The 17,142-nt window shown below is 42.3% G+C and overlaps 1 protein-coding gene across 1 annotated transcript in view; it reads right to left on the bottom strand.

The window, feature by feature from the left end:
- Positions 1 to 17,142, bottom strand: part of hdac9b (histone deacetylase 9b) — an 85,823-nt gene that overhangs the window by 11,144 nt on the left and 57,537 nt on the right. The window contains 4 exon segments of the mRNA XM_036596245.1: positions 3,704 to 3,819; positions 5,428 to 5,559; positions 15,719 to 15,840; positions 16,741 to 16,864. Of these exon segments, the coding sequence (XP_036452138.1) occupies positions 3,704 to 3,819; positions 5,428 to 5,559; positions 15,719 to 15,840; positions 16,741 to 16,864 (494 nt within the window).

The following is a 17,142-nucleotide window of genomic DNA, read 5'->3' as shown; positions in this document are numbered from 1 at the left end:
TAAATGTTGAATATATACTTTATAAATGTTGAATTAAAAATTCATGAGCATGTTATGAAGTGTTTATGTAAGATGTTATAAACGTGTTATGTAGACACCCTTCAAGTAAAGTGTTACGGAACCAAAAGTGTTTCTCCTACGGCACGGAGATGGAGGAACCATGTCTGATCTTCTAAAAATGTTCCTCGTTGGTTGGAGCAGTTCAACTGTAGCAGGAAACTTCATCCAGTTCCTATGAAGCTCTTGGCTTGGTTCTTCATCTCATTTACCAAAAAAAAAAAGAAATTTTGTCACTTTAGGGAACCAAAAGTGGTTCTCCTATGGCATCTCTCCAAACAAGCCATTTTGATTATCTAGACATGTTCTACTTGGCTGGAGCAGTTCAACGGCAGCAGGAAACTTCAACCAATCCCTATGAAGCCCAACCCTGAAGACCACATGATGCACTGAAAGTTCCCTTCTTAAAAATAGAGGGTTCCTCATCTGTCATTTCTCTCCAAGCAACCCATTTTATTTTTAAGAGTAGCTGGAGGAACCAAGTCTGATCTTGTGGTAATGTTCTCCTTTGGCTCTGGATTATACTTCCAGCAAACAGCAGGACGGTCCAGCAGCATGTGGTCATGGAGCAGCCCTGTTTATCCTTCCAGCCCCCCTGCATATTCGCTGACCTGTACGTGGATATCCGGCCCATTATATGACCCAGGGGAGCAGTTCCCTCTGAAAGACGATAGCCAATGTAACGGATCACAAACACGGCTAGCTTTTGCACCTAGCCCGCTAGCTGCAGGTAGTCCCTCTTCCTGCCAGCCCGATACACGAAGCTTTCGCCCTGTGTCAATACGATCGCCGCCTGACGTGTTTGTGTTGTTAGCATGTCGTTGGCTACCAACGGCTGGCGGATCAATTAAGCTCAACCCCGCGCCCCGGATCGCCGTGTAATAGGCATTCCTAGGCGGCCATTGCGCTGGAGGTCCATGGAAGTGTAAACAGTGGTGTTGAAGAATAACACAGCTGCTAAGCTGATGCTGCTCAGAGGCTTGTCGTTTCTGCCACCCGCCCCCAGAATGCACTGCTATGTGAGGGCGGACTGCTGGGAACCTGAAAAGAACCGAACTGGAACCTTCACTCAACAAGCACAACCAACACAAGGTACATTCTTGAAAATAAACTGTTCTTGGCTTGGTTCTTCACACTTACACCTCATGTACTGAAAAAATGATGGTTTGAAGAACCAAAACTGGTTCTCCTGGGGTATGACTCCAAAGAAAGCCCTGTTTGACACCTGTAATTTTAGGAGTATATGGAGGAACCGTGTGTAATCCTCTAGAAATCTTCACCACTTTGTGAGGGCAGTCCGCTGGGAACCCAAAAAGAACCAAGCTGGAACTTCCAGGCCTGATGACCTTCAACAAGCACAACCAACACAAGGTACATTCCTAAAAACAAACTGTTCTTGGCTTGGTTCCTCACACTTACATCTCAAGTACTGAAAAGAATGATCTTTTGAAGACACTTTCACATTGACAGGGTCTTCAAGGAACCAAAACTGATTCTTCTAAGATGTGCCTCCAAAAAAACACTGTTTGCACTGTTATTTTTAAGAGGATATGGAGGAACCATTTCTGATCTTCTAGAAACCTTCATCGCTTTGCGAGGGCAGCCTGCTAGGAACCCAAAAAGAACCAAGCTGGAACTTCCAGCCCTAATGACCTTCAACAAGCACAACCAACACAAAGCACGTTCTTGGTTCTTGGCTTGGTTCTTCACACTTACACCTATTGTACTGAAAAGAATCATGGTTTGAAGAAACTTTCTCACTGACAGGTTCTTCAGGGAACCAAAACTGGTTCTCCTATGGTATGACTCAACAAAAAAACCTGTTTGCCACCTTTATTTTTTAAGAGTATATGGATGAACCACATCTGACCATTTGGAATCCTCATATCTCCAAAGTGAAACTGTACAACTTTTAATGGACGTTAAGGTAAAAGGACTTTATTCCATGTTATTTTGAGTTATTTCTGTTGGTCAGTTCATCAGAACATTTACACACAACATAAAGGGCAGCTGGAATCGTCAAAAAAAGCTATGTTGTTTTGTTCGACATATAAACTGCTTGAAATGTCAGCATCTCCAACTCAAAACACCTCCCAGCGCCCCCACTGGGTGAGCGTACACAACTGCGATGAGGTGATAATGAAATAAAAAGCTTATTCCACACGGTTCAGTGTCCAGTGCAGTGCTGACAGTCCAAAAGCTGATGTAACATCTCTTTCTCCAGGCGCTGAGAGCACAACAGGCTGCAGCAGAGCCAGCGAGGAGGCTCAGTGCTGTAGAGCCGGAGCTCCAGAGGAAGTGAACTGTCTTTATTGTCTGCGTAGGGAGCCATTTTCACTGGACTGTGACCAACAAGCAAGCCAAAGGCTGCAAAGAGCGCTCTCTGTTTTCATAGCTGCACCAGCGCGATATATAACCGAAACGTATACGTGGAGCCTGACGGCCGTCCACATTCCTTCCCCATTACTGCTTTTTATCATGGCTAATGCTAATGTTTTTAAAGCAAAGCAGGTTATTGACTGAAATGCCTTTGTCTTTGGCCAAAAGACAAATTTCTACTGCAGCTACGAGGATAATGTAGCACACAAATGGACAAAATTCAGGCGTCAACATGGCTGCTACTGTACTTTAGCTCATGATTATGGATTAACAGTAGGTGCCAGAAACCACAAAAGCGAGAGATCACTTAATAACTCTATATTTACAATGCTAACTCACATAAATTATATATATGATGTGTACATAAATGTAAATATCAAATAATGGTCCCAGTACAGTTATAACTGTTACTTCACTCTTAAAAAAATGGTTCTTCAAGGGTTTTTAAGCAAAGAAATTGGTTCTATAAAGAACCATGAACACTCAAAGAACCCGAAACGCTCTTCTATTTTTACAATGTCAAGCTTGTAATAATGAAGAACCTTTTTGGGTGCTATATAGAACCCTTTTCAACCATCTACAGCACATTCTACATCTGAAGAACGCTTTCATTATGCAAAGAACCCTTTAATCAAAGAGTTCTTTGAGTGTTCATTGTTCTTCATAGAACCATTTTCTTTACTAAAGAACCCTTAAAGAACCATTTTTTAAGAGTGTAGTTTATGTTGTTTGCTTTTAAATAGAAAAATTTAATTGTGTCAGGAAACATATTTCATATTAATATTATTTCATGTTTTAATGATTTTATTTCATAATTTATAATGTGCATTTATACACACATATATATATATATATATATATATATATATATATATATATATATAAATAATGTATATATATATATATTAATATATATATATATATATTATGATTAATGTTGTCTATCATATATTGTTCAAATATTATTAAATATTATTTTATTATTATGTTACACATATATATTTGTATAGGTTCAAATGGCCAATTTCAAAAAAGCTGGCAAGTATGTCACACATACATCCATTTGAGACAAACATAAGCTGAATATAAGGGAAATTCATATATGCTATATCTGTATACGCCATATATTTGAAATCTATGTATTGTCATATATTGGATTCCCGTATGGGAATTGGTGTACAGAAGCTTCCTTTGCTTAGCTACATTAGCCTCGTAACTCTGCTGCTAAAACTCAAGAAGCAACTACAAGTTCTACAAGTCTTAGTACCTCAGTCCTGGTGGTGGTTGGTAGAGACGATGGTCCGTTTTCAGTCCCCAGGGCACTGGAGGCTCCGTTGGGGGAGCTGGGGCCTGAGCCTGGGGCACTGCTGCTGCTGCTGGACTCTGGACGAAGAAAGTCAGCATTAGAACAATGATAGTAATTATTTCGGTTCTAAAGCTGTTTGTATATTTAAACATTATGGGCTAAACAGGTTAAGTCTACACTCTCAAGAAAGATGGTTCTTCGAGGGTTCTCCAGTAAAGAAAATGGTTCTATATGGACTCATGAACGCTCAAGGAACGCTTTGCATGATTAAAAAGTTTTTTCATCATGAAAGGTTCTTCAGATTGATGGAAAATGTGCATGAATGTGCTATAGATGGTTCTATACAGAACCTTTTTATGAAGGGTTTCATAGAGCACCCAAAGGGTTCTTGTACTGTTACAATCCCAACATTATATCAACAGAAGAACCCTTCTGGATGCTAAATAAAACCACTTTTAAAAAGCTTCTATATAGAACCATCTACAGCACATCCTCCATCAATCTGAAGAACCCTTTCATGATGCAAAGAACCCTTTAATCATGCAAAGGTGTTGCTGTGTTATCCCATGTGGTTGCCAAGGTGTTGCTAGGTTGTTGTGAAGTTTTCCAAGTGGTTGCTAAGGTGTTACTAGGTTGGTGCTGTGTTATCCCAGGTGGTTGCCAAGGTGTTGATCTGTAGTTGTTGTTATCCCATGTGGTTGCTAAGGTGTTAATCTGTGTTATCCCAGGTGGTTGCCAAGGTGTTGCTCTGTACTTGCTGTTATGCCATGTGGTTGCTAAGGTGTTGCTAGGTTGTTTCTGTGTTATCCCATGTTATTGCCAAGGTGTTGCTAGGTTGTTGCTGCTATCCTTGGTGGTTGCGAAAGTGTTGCTAGGTTGTTGCTATGTTATCCTAGGTGGTTGCTAAGGTGTTGCTTTCTTTACTAAAGAACAGTTGAGGTTCTTCAGTAAAGAAAATGGTTCTATATGGATTCATGAATACTCAAGAAACCCTTTTCTAAAGAGTGTAGATTAACAGTGGCTTATTATTCTGGGATGTCCCTTCATTTTTAACCAAAGTAAACTGAAGTAATTGTACAAAATAGTAAAAATAACCAAACGATATGTAGATAAACGTCAACACTGCTTTCTAAAACTAGTCCCGCGGTCGTGGTGCTGAAATTTCTACAAGGTTGAAGTTGGCCTCTTATTTGCCAGATATCTGTTCAAATTTTCCGTTCCACCTTAAATGGAGCAGCAATTCCATTCTGGCAGCTGTACAGGCTGCACTTGCTGCACCGTTTAAGGTGGAACAGGAAATTCGAATGAAAAGCCAACTTTAGTTTTGTTGAATTTCTCAAATCATTTTTATGTGTGTTCCATTTTGTCCTGCGTACATCTTCTCACCATGAATTCTTCCCATAGAAAAAAGGGCTTCCTTATTAATATCAGCACGTTCATTATAAACATACATACATACATCATCTAAACCGCTTATCCTTCTGGGTCGCTGTGGGGTGCTGGAGCCTATCCCAGCTGTCATTGGGCGGAAGGCAGGATACACCCTGGACAGGTCGCCAGTCCATCGCAGCACGTTCATTATATCTAACCTGTATTTCCCATGGCAGCTGCCAACCTTTGCAAAGGCCACCCCTCCTCATGCTGACTGTTAGCTGAACTGCAGGATATGATCATGCATCTCTTACCCAGCAACTCCAGGGCTCTCTTCTTGAAGGGCGTCATGACGCTCCCCTCTTTCCTCCTCAGAAGGGGGCTGCTCCTCCTCTCTGCCACCTTCTGCTTCAACCTGGAGCGCACCTTCAGATTAGGTTCAGAGGCTGTGGAGAACAAACACCAACTTTTAACCTTAGCAGTCGTTTATTATTACCATTGTTATGCTTTACAATTTCATAGTAATTAAATTCAGATTTTATTTGCATTCGATTTATATTCTGACATTCGTTTCATGTCAAAAAATGGGACAGGACGTTTTTTCTTTCTGCAAAACAAGACCAGACAACAGTAACTTTTCTTCCAATTCAATTAAGCAATAGAACGCAAGAGGAGTGTGTTATTGTGAAATATCATCACAGCCGTGATGTTATTGGCGATAACACACTCCTCGAGTGTTCTATTGCTTTAATACAACAGTTAAATAAATAAAGTAATAAATTAATAAACTGGGCCGTGAACGCAGCGTTTAATCTGTTTTAATGTTCGCAGTTCCTTCACCAAATTATAGTTCCTTAACGAGCAGCTTGTTGCTACGTCAGAGTAACGAGCTCCGCCCACTCGCTGCACAGCCGGCAGTTTGTTCTCCAGCTCCTTACACTAAATTCCCAAACTGTCATCATCACTGAGCAGCTTTTCAGTCGACAGCTGAGACAGAAGAACAGCTAAACAACCTGGAATCAGCCAGAAATGAACCCAATACCATTCGCCAAACGTGTAGTCTGATCTTCAGAGTCTGACCAAATCAGACTGAGCCATAAATCTGCCACAATATCAAGTTCAGCTCAGTTTTGTCATTTTTTGCCAGATCAGTATTAATGTTGTTTTGTTCCAGCCAGTCTGTAAAGCATCTTTTCTGGCTGATTCCAGGTTGTTTAGCTGTTCTTCTGTCACAGCTGCCGACTGAAAAGCTGCTCAGTGGTGATGACAGTTTGGGAATTTAGTGTCGTCTCATCTTCAGAGTCTGACCAAATCAGCTGTCAGTCAAGTGTGATCTTAAAAGTGTCCATTTTCTGTTTGTGGCAAAGTAAGAAGTAAAAACATTCAAATGGCTTGAGTGATACAGTGTTTGTGAAAAACCCGTGATGTTATGGTGAAATAACAGCACGGTTAGAACACTTCTCAACCAATCAGCTTGCGTGGCCAAAACTAACTGTTGTATAAATCACAATAAAATATTGACTTACAAACACAAATGTGGTGTGGACTGAAAGTTTACAATCTGCACTTTCCACACATTTCCTCCAATGAGCTACGAGTCAGAAATACTTCATATTTCTCCAACTTCTCTTTTTGCCGGCGACTATAAGGAAATAAAGTTCTGTCCCCTTTGGATTGCAAAACAGCCCGAAACATCCAAATCACGTCATCTAGTCTTAATTTTACACGAAAACACATGACAAAGGTCTGATGCGTCTGTGGCTCTGCTCTGCTGTAATCATGACAAAAGCAAGATCACAGGACACATTTGCTTAATGGAAGCAGAAAAGAATCCGTCAACTTGGAGCACTTTGATGCTAAATACATCACAGCACACCAGCTCCTCCCGGCCTGCTGTGGGAGATTAAATGAGACAGGATTGGAACTGAGCTTCTATCATCTGGAGCAAATTAGATAGAGCAACAAGCAGGGAGAAGGTCCGCTACCTGACCTGACCACAGTCCAGTACAGTAGCAGTTAAACTAATACAAAAACAGGGCTCAAAGTTTGGGTGATATTTTGGTGCTAAACAATCCATAGCTATTATTAAGTTGGCTTGAGAAGCTTTTCTTTTCCTTCTGGTTTTTTAGTCTATGCTTTTTTGTTTGTGCCATTTTCACAGGTCTCAGATTTTGAGACAGAAGTGCAAAACCTTTAATGATTGTAGAGCCTTTATGAGAACGGTGCATTTATGGTTTTGGGGCTGATTTTCGTACAGCGATTTTTCCACCATAGGAAATGAAGGGAAAATGATGACACAAAAGGACATCATCACACTGACCCTCACCTCATACACACATATTAGCACACATACAGACACATATATTAGCAACCACCTGGGATACCAAAGCAACAGCATAGCAACACCTTAGCAACCACCTGGGATCACACAGCAACAACCTAGCAACACTTGGCCAACAACATGGGATAACACAGAAACAACGTAGCAACACCTTGGCAACCATCTAGGATAACTCAACAACAATCTAGCAACACCTTGGCAACCACCTGGGATAACAGCAACCATAGATCAACACCTTGGCAACTACCTGGGATAACACAGCAACAACCTAGCAATACCTTAGCAACCACATGGGATAACAGCAACCATAGATCAACACCTTGGCAACCACCTGGGATAACACAGCAACAAGCTAGCAACACCTTAGCAACCAGTTGGATAACTTAACAATAATCTAGCAAAACCTTATCAACCACATGGAATAACACAGCAACAACCTAGCAACACCTTAGCAACCAGCTGGGATGACACAGCAGTGCTGCTGGAGTTTTTAAACACTGTGTCCACTTACTGTCCACTCTATTAGACACTCCTACCTTGTCAGTCCACCTTGTAGATGTAAAGTCAGAGACGATAGCTCATCTGCTGCTGCACAGTTTGTGTTGGTCATCCTCTAGTCCTTCATCAGTGGTCACAGGACGCTGCCCACAGGACGCTGTTGGCTGGATATTTTTGGTTGGTGGACTATTCTCAGTCCAGCACTGACACTGAGGTGTTTAAACACTCCAGCAACACTGCTGTGTCTGATCCACTCAAACCAGGACAACACACACTAACACACCACCACCACATCAGTGTGCTGAGAATGATCCACCACCCAAATAGTACCTGCTCTGTGAGGGTCCATGGGGGTCCTGACCACTGAAGAACAGGGTAAAAGGGGGCTAACAAAGTATCAGAGAAACAGATGGACTACAGTCTGTAACTGTAGAACTACAAAGTGCACCTATATAGTAAGTGGAGCTGATAAAATGGACAATGAGCGTAGAAACAAGGAGGTGGTCATAATGTTATGCCTGACCGGTGTATATTGTTGAGGCCTTCTGCAAACACAGTTCTAAAACACTGTGTACATACTGAAGGCACTTGATCATCAACAGGAGGTTTACGTAACTTTAAAAACAGCCTGTTTTGAGCGCGTTTCTGTGAGTAATGTGCTGTGAGTAATCTGTTGTTGTGTAGTAAGTAACTGTGTCATAAGGCTGGGGAGCAGTAAGGCTGAGTCAGAGGAGACTCATTCTCACCCACCCACACTGTAGTGCTTCAGAATAGTGAACTCCCACAGTACAGTGAGTGAAAATATACAGCCCCATTATTCACACTGAGGGTGAGTCCTTCTATTTCTTCCCTACACTGAACTACGACAATATACAACGCTAATCCCTAACGTCCTAACGCTGTACGCGTTCACCTGTTGGCGCTCTGATAATGAATACAGTGACACCTGGTCACTTCATGTGTTCAGTATCTGGATTGTAACCTGGTAAGATTTTAGCCACATGCATTTACACTTGGTAGTCAAACGCGTCTCTGCTTAGTCAGACTGAAATCTGATTGCTGTGTGGGATGGAATATGCAAATCAGCTTGTTACACGGCAACTAGTCACCAACTGTTTATCTGTTCAGCCTCTTCATCTGCGGTGGGTTTGGTACAGTCATGTCTGATGTTGATATTAAGCATTTTTTTTCGTCCCCAACCAGGAGAGTCTTTCATGATTATCTTCCTCACAGACACAGGTCACGAGTCCAGTGACGCACAGCATGTGGAGGAGTTTCGGTTGTACTGGGAGAGGTTTTCGTGGAACTGAGAGGAGTTCTGGTTGTGTTGGCTGGGGTTTTGGTTGTATTGGGAGGGGTTTCAGTTGAACTGGGAGGAGTTTTGCTTGTATTTGAAGGAGTTTTGGTTGTATTGGGAGGGGTTTCAGTTGAACTGAGAGGAGTTCTGGTTGTATTGGCTGGGGTTTTGGTTGTATTGGGAGGGGTTTCAGTTGAACTGGCTGGGGTTTTGCTTGTATTTGAAGGAGTTTTGGTTGTATTGGGAGGGGTTTTGGTTGTACTGGGAGGGGTTCTGGTTGCACAGGGAGGAGTTTTGGTAGTATTTGGAGGGGTTTGGGTCGTACTAGCAGGAGTTTTAGTTGTACTAGGAGGGGTTTTGGTTGTACTGGGAGAGCTTTCTGTTGTACTAGGAGGAGTTTTGGTTGTATGGAGAGGGGTTTTGGTTTTACTGGGAGAAGATTTGGTTAAACTGTGAGGAGTTTCAGTTGTACTGGGAGGAGTTTTGGTCATACTGGGAGGGGTTTTGGTTGTACTGGGAGGGGTTTTACTTATAATAGAAGGAGCTCTGGTTGTACTGGTAGGGGTTTTGGTTGTACTGAGAGGGGTTTCTCGTGTTTCAGTTGTGCTGGGAGGGGTTTTGCTTGTACCGGGAGGGGTTTTGGTTGTACTGGAAAGGGTTTTAGTTATACTAGAAGGAGCTCTGGTTGTACTGGTAGGGGTTTTGGTTGTGCTGGGAGGGGTTTTGGTTGTACTAGGAGGGGTTTTGGTTGTACTGGGAGGAGTTTCAGTTGGTCCAAGTAATCCCAAACAAGTTCAGTGATAATAATAATAATTATTATTATCTGGCAACTCGAGTCAACTCTGGCAAAGAGCTGGTTCCAGTAGAACTGGCTGCTAGACAGACATTAGCATTAGCAGCCCTTGCTATACTGCATAATGTAATGTAAATCTTGCTGGAGAAATGGAACGGGTCCAGAGTGCCCCCCCCTCCGCTACCACCACCCCTCTGCTCTTACTGCCTGCTATTTTTACCCCACATCACAAGCCGTCACTGCGGGAACAGCATCCCATCACCGCAGAGATGGAGGCTGGGCTGTCAGGGGTCACAGGAGGGGGCTGGGGGTGGTGATGCAACAGGAAAACACTGCGGTAGGACGGGGGACCGCAACACCTGCCTGACTCTACCCATCGCCTGGAGCCAGCCAAGCCAAACAGGAATATGCATGAGGCCAGAGTTTAATGGGTCATAAATCAATCACGATATTGCAGTTGAAAGCACCGCCTGAGGTTACGCAGCGCTGAGCGCTACATTTATTATGTTATCTCAACTAGACGTCTCGGTTCCTTTCTCAGAGTGCAGTTTGGCAGGTGTGCAGAACGGCTGTGTGATGTGGATGAAACACCAGTATTAAAATCATATTGCTGCATTTCATAATTACAATACTCAAAGAAAATGAATTCCACCAATTTTTCTAAATGTCTGCATGATTCAGTGTGTGAGATGTAAACAGAGAGATTCAGAGTGGTTTGGTGTGAAATGGTTCAGATGTCTTTACAGTGGTGGTGATAGGAACCAGGGGTCGCCATGACTACAACACAGATATAGACATTTTATTTACTATCCAAAACCACCAGTGAACCTACACGAGTCTTCTGAGGTTATATGAATGTTGATGATGTAAATAGTGGAAAATCTGAAATAATAAGTTTTCTTTGGGGACTATTTTGCCTCACTGCGCCCTGCATGTATCCCTCCACCATGAATGGAGTTTAAGGCATCAGGCAGTGAATTCATAACCATTTCATGTAGTAACTTTCTGTGAGGGAGCTTTTAGAGGTGGACGTCTGGTTCCTATCACCACCACTGTGAACAATTCTCCACTGAAGTTTCTCTAGAACGGAGCGTTTCACACCAAACCACTCTGAACGACTCTGTTATGCAGAATTTTTGTGGAGGAATTTCCTTTTACAAACTGACCTGAACCAAAATAATATACATTTCTCTGATTACATGAATAAATTCATCAAAACACACAGAAACTTATTCGGATCTTATAGAACACATTATATGTATTGGACGATATTGCAAAAATGTAACATCACAATATGCATCACAATATTACAACTGTTAGCAAGAGCACAAAAAAATCTGCATAATTAACTGGTTACGATGTAAACAGAGTCATTCAGAGTGGTTTGGTGTGAAACACTCCGTTCTAGAGAAACTTACCGAGTCAGAATTGTCAACAATGGTGGTGATAGGAACCAGACGTCCACCTCTTAAAATCCATTCATGGTGGATACATAATATGCAGGGTGTTGTGAGGCAAAATAGTCCCCAAAGAAAACTGATTATTTCAGATTTTCCACTATTTTCCATCATCAACATTCCATATAAACTCAGAAGACTCGTGTAGGTTCACTGGTGGTTCTGGATAGTAAATAAAATGTCTATATTTGTGTTGTCGTCATGGCGACCCCTGGTTCCTATCACCACCACAGTAACTCTATATGGGTTGTTGCTGCTTACAGGCTGTCTTTAATTGGTCTTTCTTATGATCCATGCAGTTGTTCTGACCGTACCCGCTTCTCGCTCTTCACTCTAAACCCCACCTGCATCATTTTCATCAGGCAAAGTAAACAAAGCCGCGCCTCACCCGAGGGACCCGAACTCTCTGATGCAACAGCTGCACTTTTATGAACCATATTACTCCACCGCTGCTTCACTGTGAGCTTTTCCACTCATTGAAGCACATATTATGTCCTTTTGCATCCACAGAGGAATAACTGTAGCAGCACCGGTGGGAATATTCTTGGCCGGAGGCCTTGAAAATACCCCGCCCCCTCACCGCCGTTTAGGACTCACCGCGTCAATTCCTTCTCATCTCAGACACACCTGCTGCACATGTTTGGTAACTGGGTCAAAACTGCAGAGGCTGTTGCCCCCCATGTTCGTTAACCTGGGCTATTCCTGCCCGCGTAAACATCACATGCCCCCCATCCAGGACTATTCTAGTCCAGGACACGACACAAAGACGATAGGTGACGAGTGCCAGCCATGCTTTTGGGCAGGACGTTTGTTTTCTTGTTTTTCTGCTCTTTCGCTGTGGTTTTTGAGGAAGGTCAACCAAAGTACAGCTCAACATCTCTGTGAAAGGAGACTCCGGACACATATTTGAGTTGGGGGTGCTAAAATAAAGTGATTAGCCTTGTAGCTCCAGTGCTTAAAAATGAAAGAAGCAAACTTCAGATACCATGGTTTTCCAGGATACGGGCCCTTTAAGGAAACAGTGGGCTGTTATAGTTACTGTGCCTTTAAGTCTGATACATGTAAATGAGCTCTGTTCTGATTGGCCATGCCTCATTCCAGTCCAGCCTGAAACACTACCCTATAACTTCAATGTGAATGTGTGGGGTTAAACTGCTGTAACCTGAATATGCAAGTATATCTAGAGGAGTTGTTTTTTGTGACATCACAAAACCAATCAGCTGCTTTAGCAGCTTAGCTTTTATATATGGACTGTATGGACTTTTCAGACTTTAACAGTGTTTACACACTGCATCATTCAAATAAAAACAATGAAGAATTGGTTTTCCAGGATATGGGCCCTTTAAGGAAACAGTGGGCTGTTGTAGTTACTGTGCCTTTAAGACTGATATATGTAAATGGATTCAGTTCTGATTGGCTGATATATGTAAACGAGTTCTGTTCTGATTGGCGGCGCCTCATTTAAAAAGCAGTCAGGGGCTTCAACACTCCTTATAACTTCAGTGTAGGTAAACAGCTGTAGGCTGAATAGTCGGATATGTAAATTAGTTTTTGTGACATCACGAGTTTTTCTGTGATACGGGCCCTTTAAGGAAACAGCGGCCTGTTGCAGTTGCTGTGCCTTTAAGACTGATATATGTAAATGAGCTCTGTTCAGTTTGGCGGTGCCTCATTTATACAGCAGTCCTGTAGGCCGAATAGTCGGATATGTTAATTTATTTTTTGTGACATCACAACAATGGGCTGCTTTAGCAGCTTAGCTTTCTTACTGCTTGGACTGGGTTCATATTGAAACCTTAACAATTTTTACAAACTACTTTGAGTTATTCAGATGAAATGAAAGGAAGATGAGTTTTTCTGTGATACGGGCCCTTTAAAGCAGCCTGTCCGGCGGTATACTGTGGGTTTCAGAGCGAGTCTGGGGGGAAAAAGCTGGCAGTTACTGTTCAAACGCTAAAGCAATAAACACACTTCTTTCATGTGTCTATATACAAGGCTTATTTGAACTGACCGGCCTGCGTAATTATCTCAGATTAGTTTACATTCAGCAGGCGACGTCTGCGCAATTCGGCATTACACCTCCACCGGCTGATCTCTGAAGTGTGTATATATACAACATGCCAGCCCATGTGGTAAAGCAATTTAGCAGGTACGACTGTTTACCATCATAATTCACACAGACACAAAGGGGAAGGAATGCAGTGTCATTTCCGTGACCTCACGGCGCAGCTATGAACCGCTAGCCTCCACCGGCCAAACCGAGCGGGAGCCGTAAGTCCTGCTAGCGCTGACTTCCCACGAGGCTGACGCCAACGCTGCGTCAACAAACCCGAGCTGCGTTCTGTGAAAAAGTCAGGTTCTCAAAATAATTAAAGCCTTTCACAGCTCAGGAGGAACTGTGATGGAGTTACGGCCAGCCTGATGGGCTTTCGGCTGGAAAAAAGTGTGATGCTGTGAACTGAGAGGAATTTAATCACTACAATAATGCAAATTTGTACGTGTCACCCCTCATGAGTCGATTCTGGGAAAAAAGGATCCATCCTGGAGGGCGAGTATTTATACTGTCAGCACAGTTTAAGTGTCAGTTTGTGTTAAAGTTCCATTAAAACACAGAGAACTTCAATTTGGTCGGATTGGAGGTGAAAACCGCAGCCATGTTTTGGTAAAGTACTTAAACAAGGAGGCCCAAGCATCGATGGTTTAACTTCATTAAAGGGCCAATATAAGGTAAAACCAAACTTTTCTTACCTATTTAAACATATATAGTATGTAAACATTGCTAAAGTTGCCCAAAAGTACCATTTGCCCACCAGTCTGTACAGCCCATTTATGGAAAGCTTGTTTTGTACTGATTGTTTTTGTGATGTCACAACTCCTTACCATATGTCAAACTATTCAGCCTACAGCAGTTTAGTCCTGCCCATTCATTCTGAAGTTATACATTTCTAAACTGACCCAGTCCAAACAGTCCATATATGAAAACTAAGCTACAAAAATGGCCCATTTTGAACTTGCAAATGTCACAAAAAATAATATCCATCTATACAGCCTACAGCAGTTTAGCCCCGCCCACTCACGCTGAAACCAAAACAGCCTGTTTTTTTTCTAAGACATAAAGAGAGGCTGGTCATGAAAAATATTTTTGGCACATAAACCACACAGACATTATTATAAGCACACTTCCATATAACTGATGTATATAATAATAATGAGGAGCTTGTAAATACATTAAAGCTTCACTAAAGCTACACTATGTAATATTTGGGGATTGGGAGACCTCTCTGGTGGAAATGTGTAATTGCACGCAAGAACATTTTATGGGTGTGGAAACCGGTGCTATAACTTTTCATCAGCTTTAATAGTATTTTTGTCAGCGTCCTGTAAAACTTGTACAGCACACACTTTGAAAAAAGATGGTTCTTCGAAGGTTCTTTAGTAAAGACATTGGTTCTATATAGAACCATGAGCACTCTAAAAAAAAGTGCATGTTCAAATGGTTCTTTGTATGGTGAAATGGTTCTTCAGACTGACGGAGAGTGTGTTGTAGATGGTTCTATATGGCACCAAAAAGGGTTCCTCTGTTGTTACAAGCTTGACACCAATAGCAGAACCCAGACCAATCGTCCAAAGGGTGCTACAACACATTCTCCTTCAATCTGAAGAACCATTTCACCATACAAAGAACCATTTAAGCATGGAAGTGGTTCTTTGAGCATTCATGGTTCTATATAGAACCACGGGTTCTTTAGTAAAGATAATGGTTTTATATAGAACCATGAACACTCAAAGAATGGTTCTTTGCATGGTGAAATGGTTCTTCAGACTGATGGAGAATGTGTTGTAGATGGTTCTATATGGAAACAAAAAGCGTTCTTTTGTTACAAGCTTGACACCAACAGCGGAACCCAGACCCATATTCCAACGGCTGTTACAACACATTCTCCATCAATCTGAAGAACCATTTAAGCATGCAAGTGGTTCTTTGAGTGTTCATGGTTCTATATAGAACTATGGGTTCTTTGGTAAAGATAATGGTTTTATGTACAGCCATGAACACTCAAAGAACCATGTGCATGTTTGAAGGGTTCTTTGCATGGTGAAATGGTTCTTCAGACAGATGGAGAATGTGTTGTATATGGATCTACACAGAACCTGGAACCATATACAACACATCCTACAATCTTCCCAAGCTTTTTTTTTTCCATAGTTTTGGTCCTACCTGTCTTCCTCAGAGGGAAATCGTCTCTGTAGTCCTGCAGGGGGGGCAGGGGGAACCTGTAGGAGGGCGAAACTCCCCCCAGAGGAGGAGAACTCTGCTCCAGAGAGGTGTGATGGGATGCCCTGAGCACAGAAGAGACACAGACTGAGCTGCTGCCGTAACTCACTGCCGCTGCGCCCTGAGAAATGCCCGCCACACTTTACAAGCCAGCGCTGAACTATTTAGCACTGAGTGTTACTGAAGTTCATCCGCAGTCTAATTTATTTTCTGCTGTTCATGTGACGTTTATGCTGCCAGCTTCTATTCTGGCTCTTGCATAACAGCAATTTCTATCAGTCCATTCATCATAAAATGTTCACACAATGTAAAGTGAAGCTCCTGTTTTATAGTAACAACATAAATAGTACAATATATAATATAACTGGTGCAATGAGAGTCAATCAAATGGAAATTCCACCCACTTTTCAAAATTCCTGCATAATTAAGTGGCTAAGATGTAAACAGAGTGGTTTGGTGTGAAACGCTCTGTTCTAGAGAAACTTAATTGAGAGCCAGAATTGTTCACAGTGGTGGTGATAGGAACCAGACGTCCACCTCTAAAAGCTCCTCACAGAAAGTTCCTACATGAAATGGTTATGAATTCACTGCCTGATGACTGAGACACTGTTTTATGATAGTTTGGAGAACTTAAACTCCATTCATGGTGGAGGGATACATGCAGGGCACTGTGAGGCAAAATAGTCCCCAAAGAAAACTGATTATTTCAGATTCTCCACTATTTGCCATCATCAACATTCCACATAAACTCAGAAGACTCGTGTAGGTTCACTGGTGGTTTTGATAGTAAATAAAATGTCTATATCTGTGTTGTAGTCATGGCGACCCCTGGTTCCTATCACCACCACTGTAAAGACGTCTGAACCATTTCACACCAAACCACCCTGAATCACTCTGTTTATGTCTCAAACGCTTAATTATGCAGTTTTTCTCGGTCATAAACAGTGATTGTAGGTTCTTCTTACGTGAGCCAGAGTTTGGAGCTGTGGGAGAGGGCATGGCAGGATCCGCTGGGGATCGATTCCTTTGTGGATTTATTCAACAGGAACTCCTGGAGCTTCTGTTTAACTTCCGTGCTGGCCACTGCACCTGTCACACCACAGGGTCGGTCAGTCACACTGCATTAATACTGTCTGAACACGTACCGACTTAAAGGGGTTCACATTGGGCCGCCTCACTTCTATTCTTCTGCATTGCTTTTGCTCGCTAGGCGACTCTCCTTCATACAACTGCGTTCTGAGCTGAAAACTGAAAAAGCTGAAAAACAGTAGCTTACGTCATGTTTTTTTCTGTGCTGACCAATTAGATCAAAGATATGGTGGGCCTTCAGTGACAGCTCTAATGGAGGAGGGGTTAGTCATAGCAGC

Source organism: Colossoma macropomum, unplaced genomic scaffold (genome assembly GCF_904425465.1).
Source record: "Colossoma macropomum unplaced genomic scaffold, Colossoma_macropomum, whole genome shotgun sequence".
In the NCBI taxonomy this organism is placed as follows: domain Eukaryota; kingdom Metazoa; phylum Chordata; class Actinopteri; order Characiformes; family Serrasalmidae; genus Colossoma; species Colossoma macropomum.
This window is presented reverse-complemented; position numbering and strand designations above follow the sequence as displayed.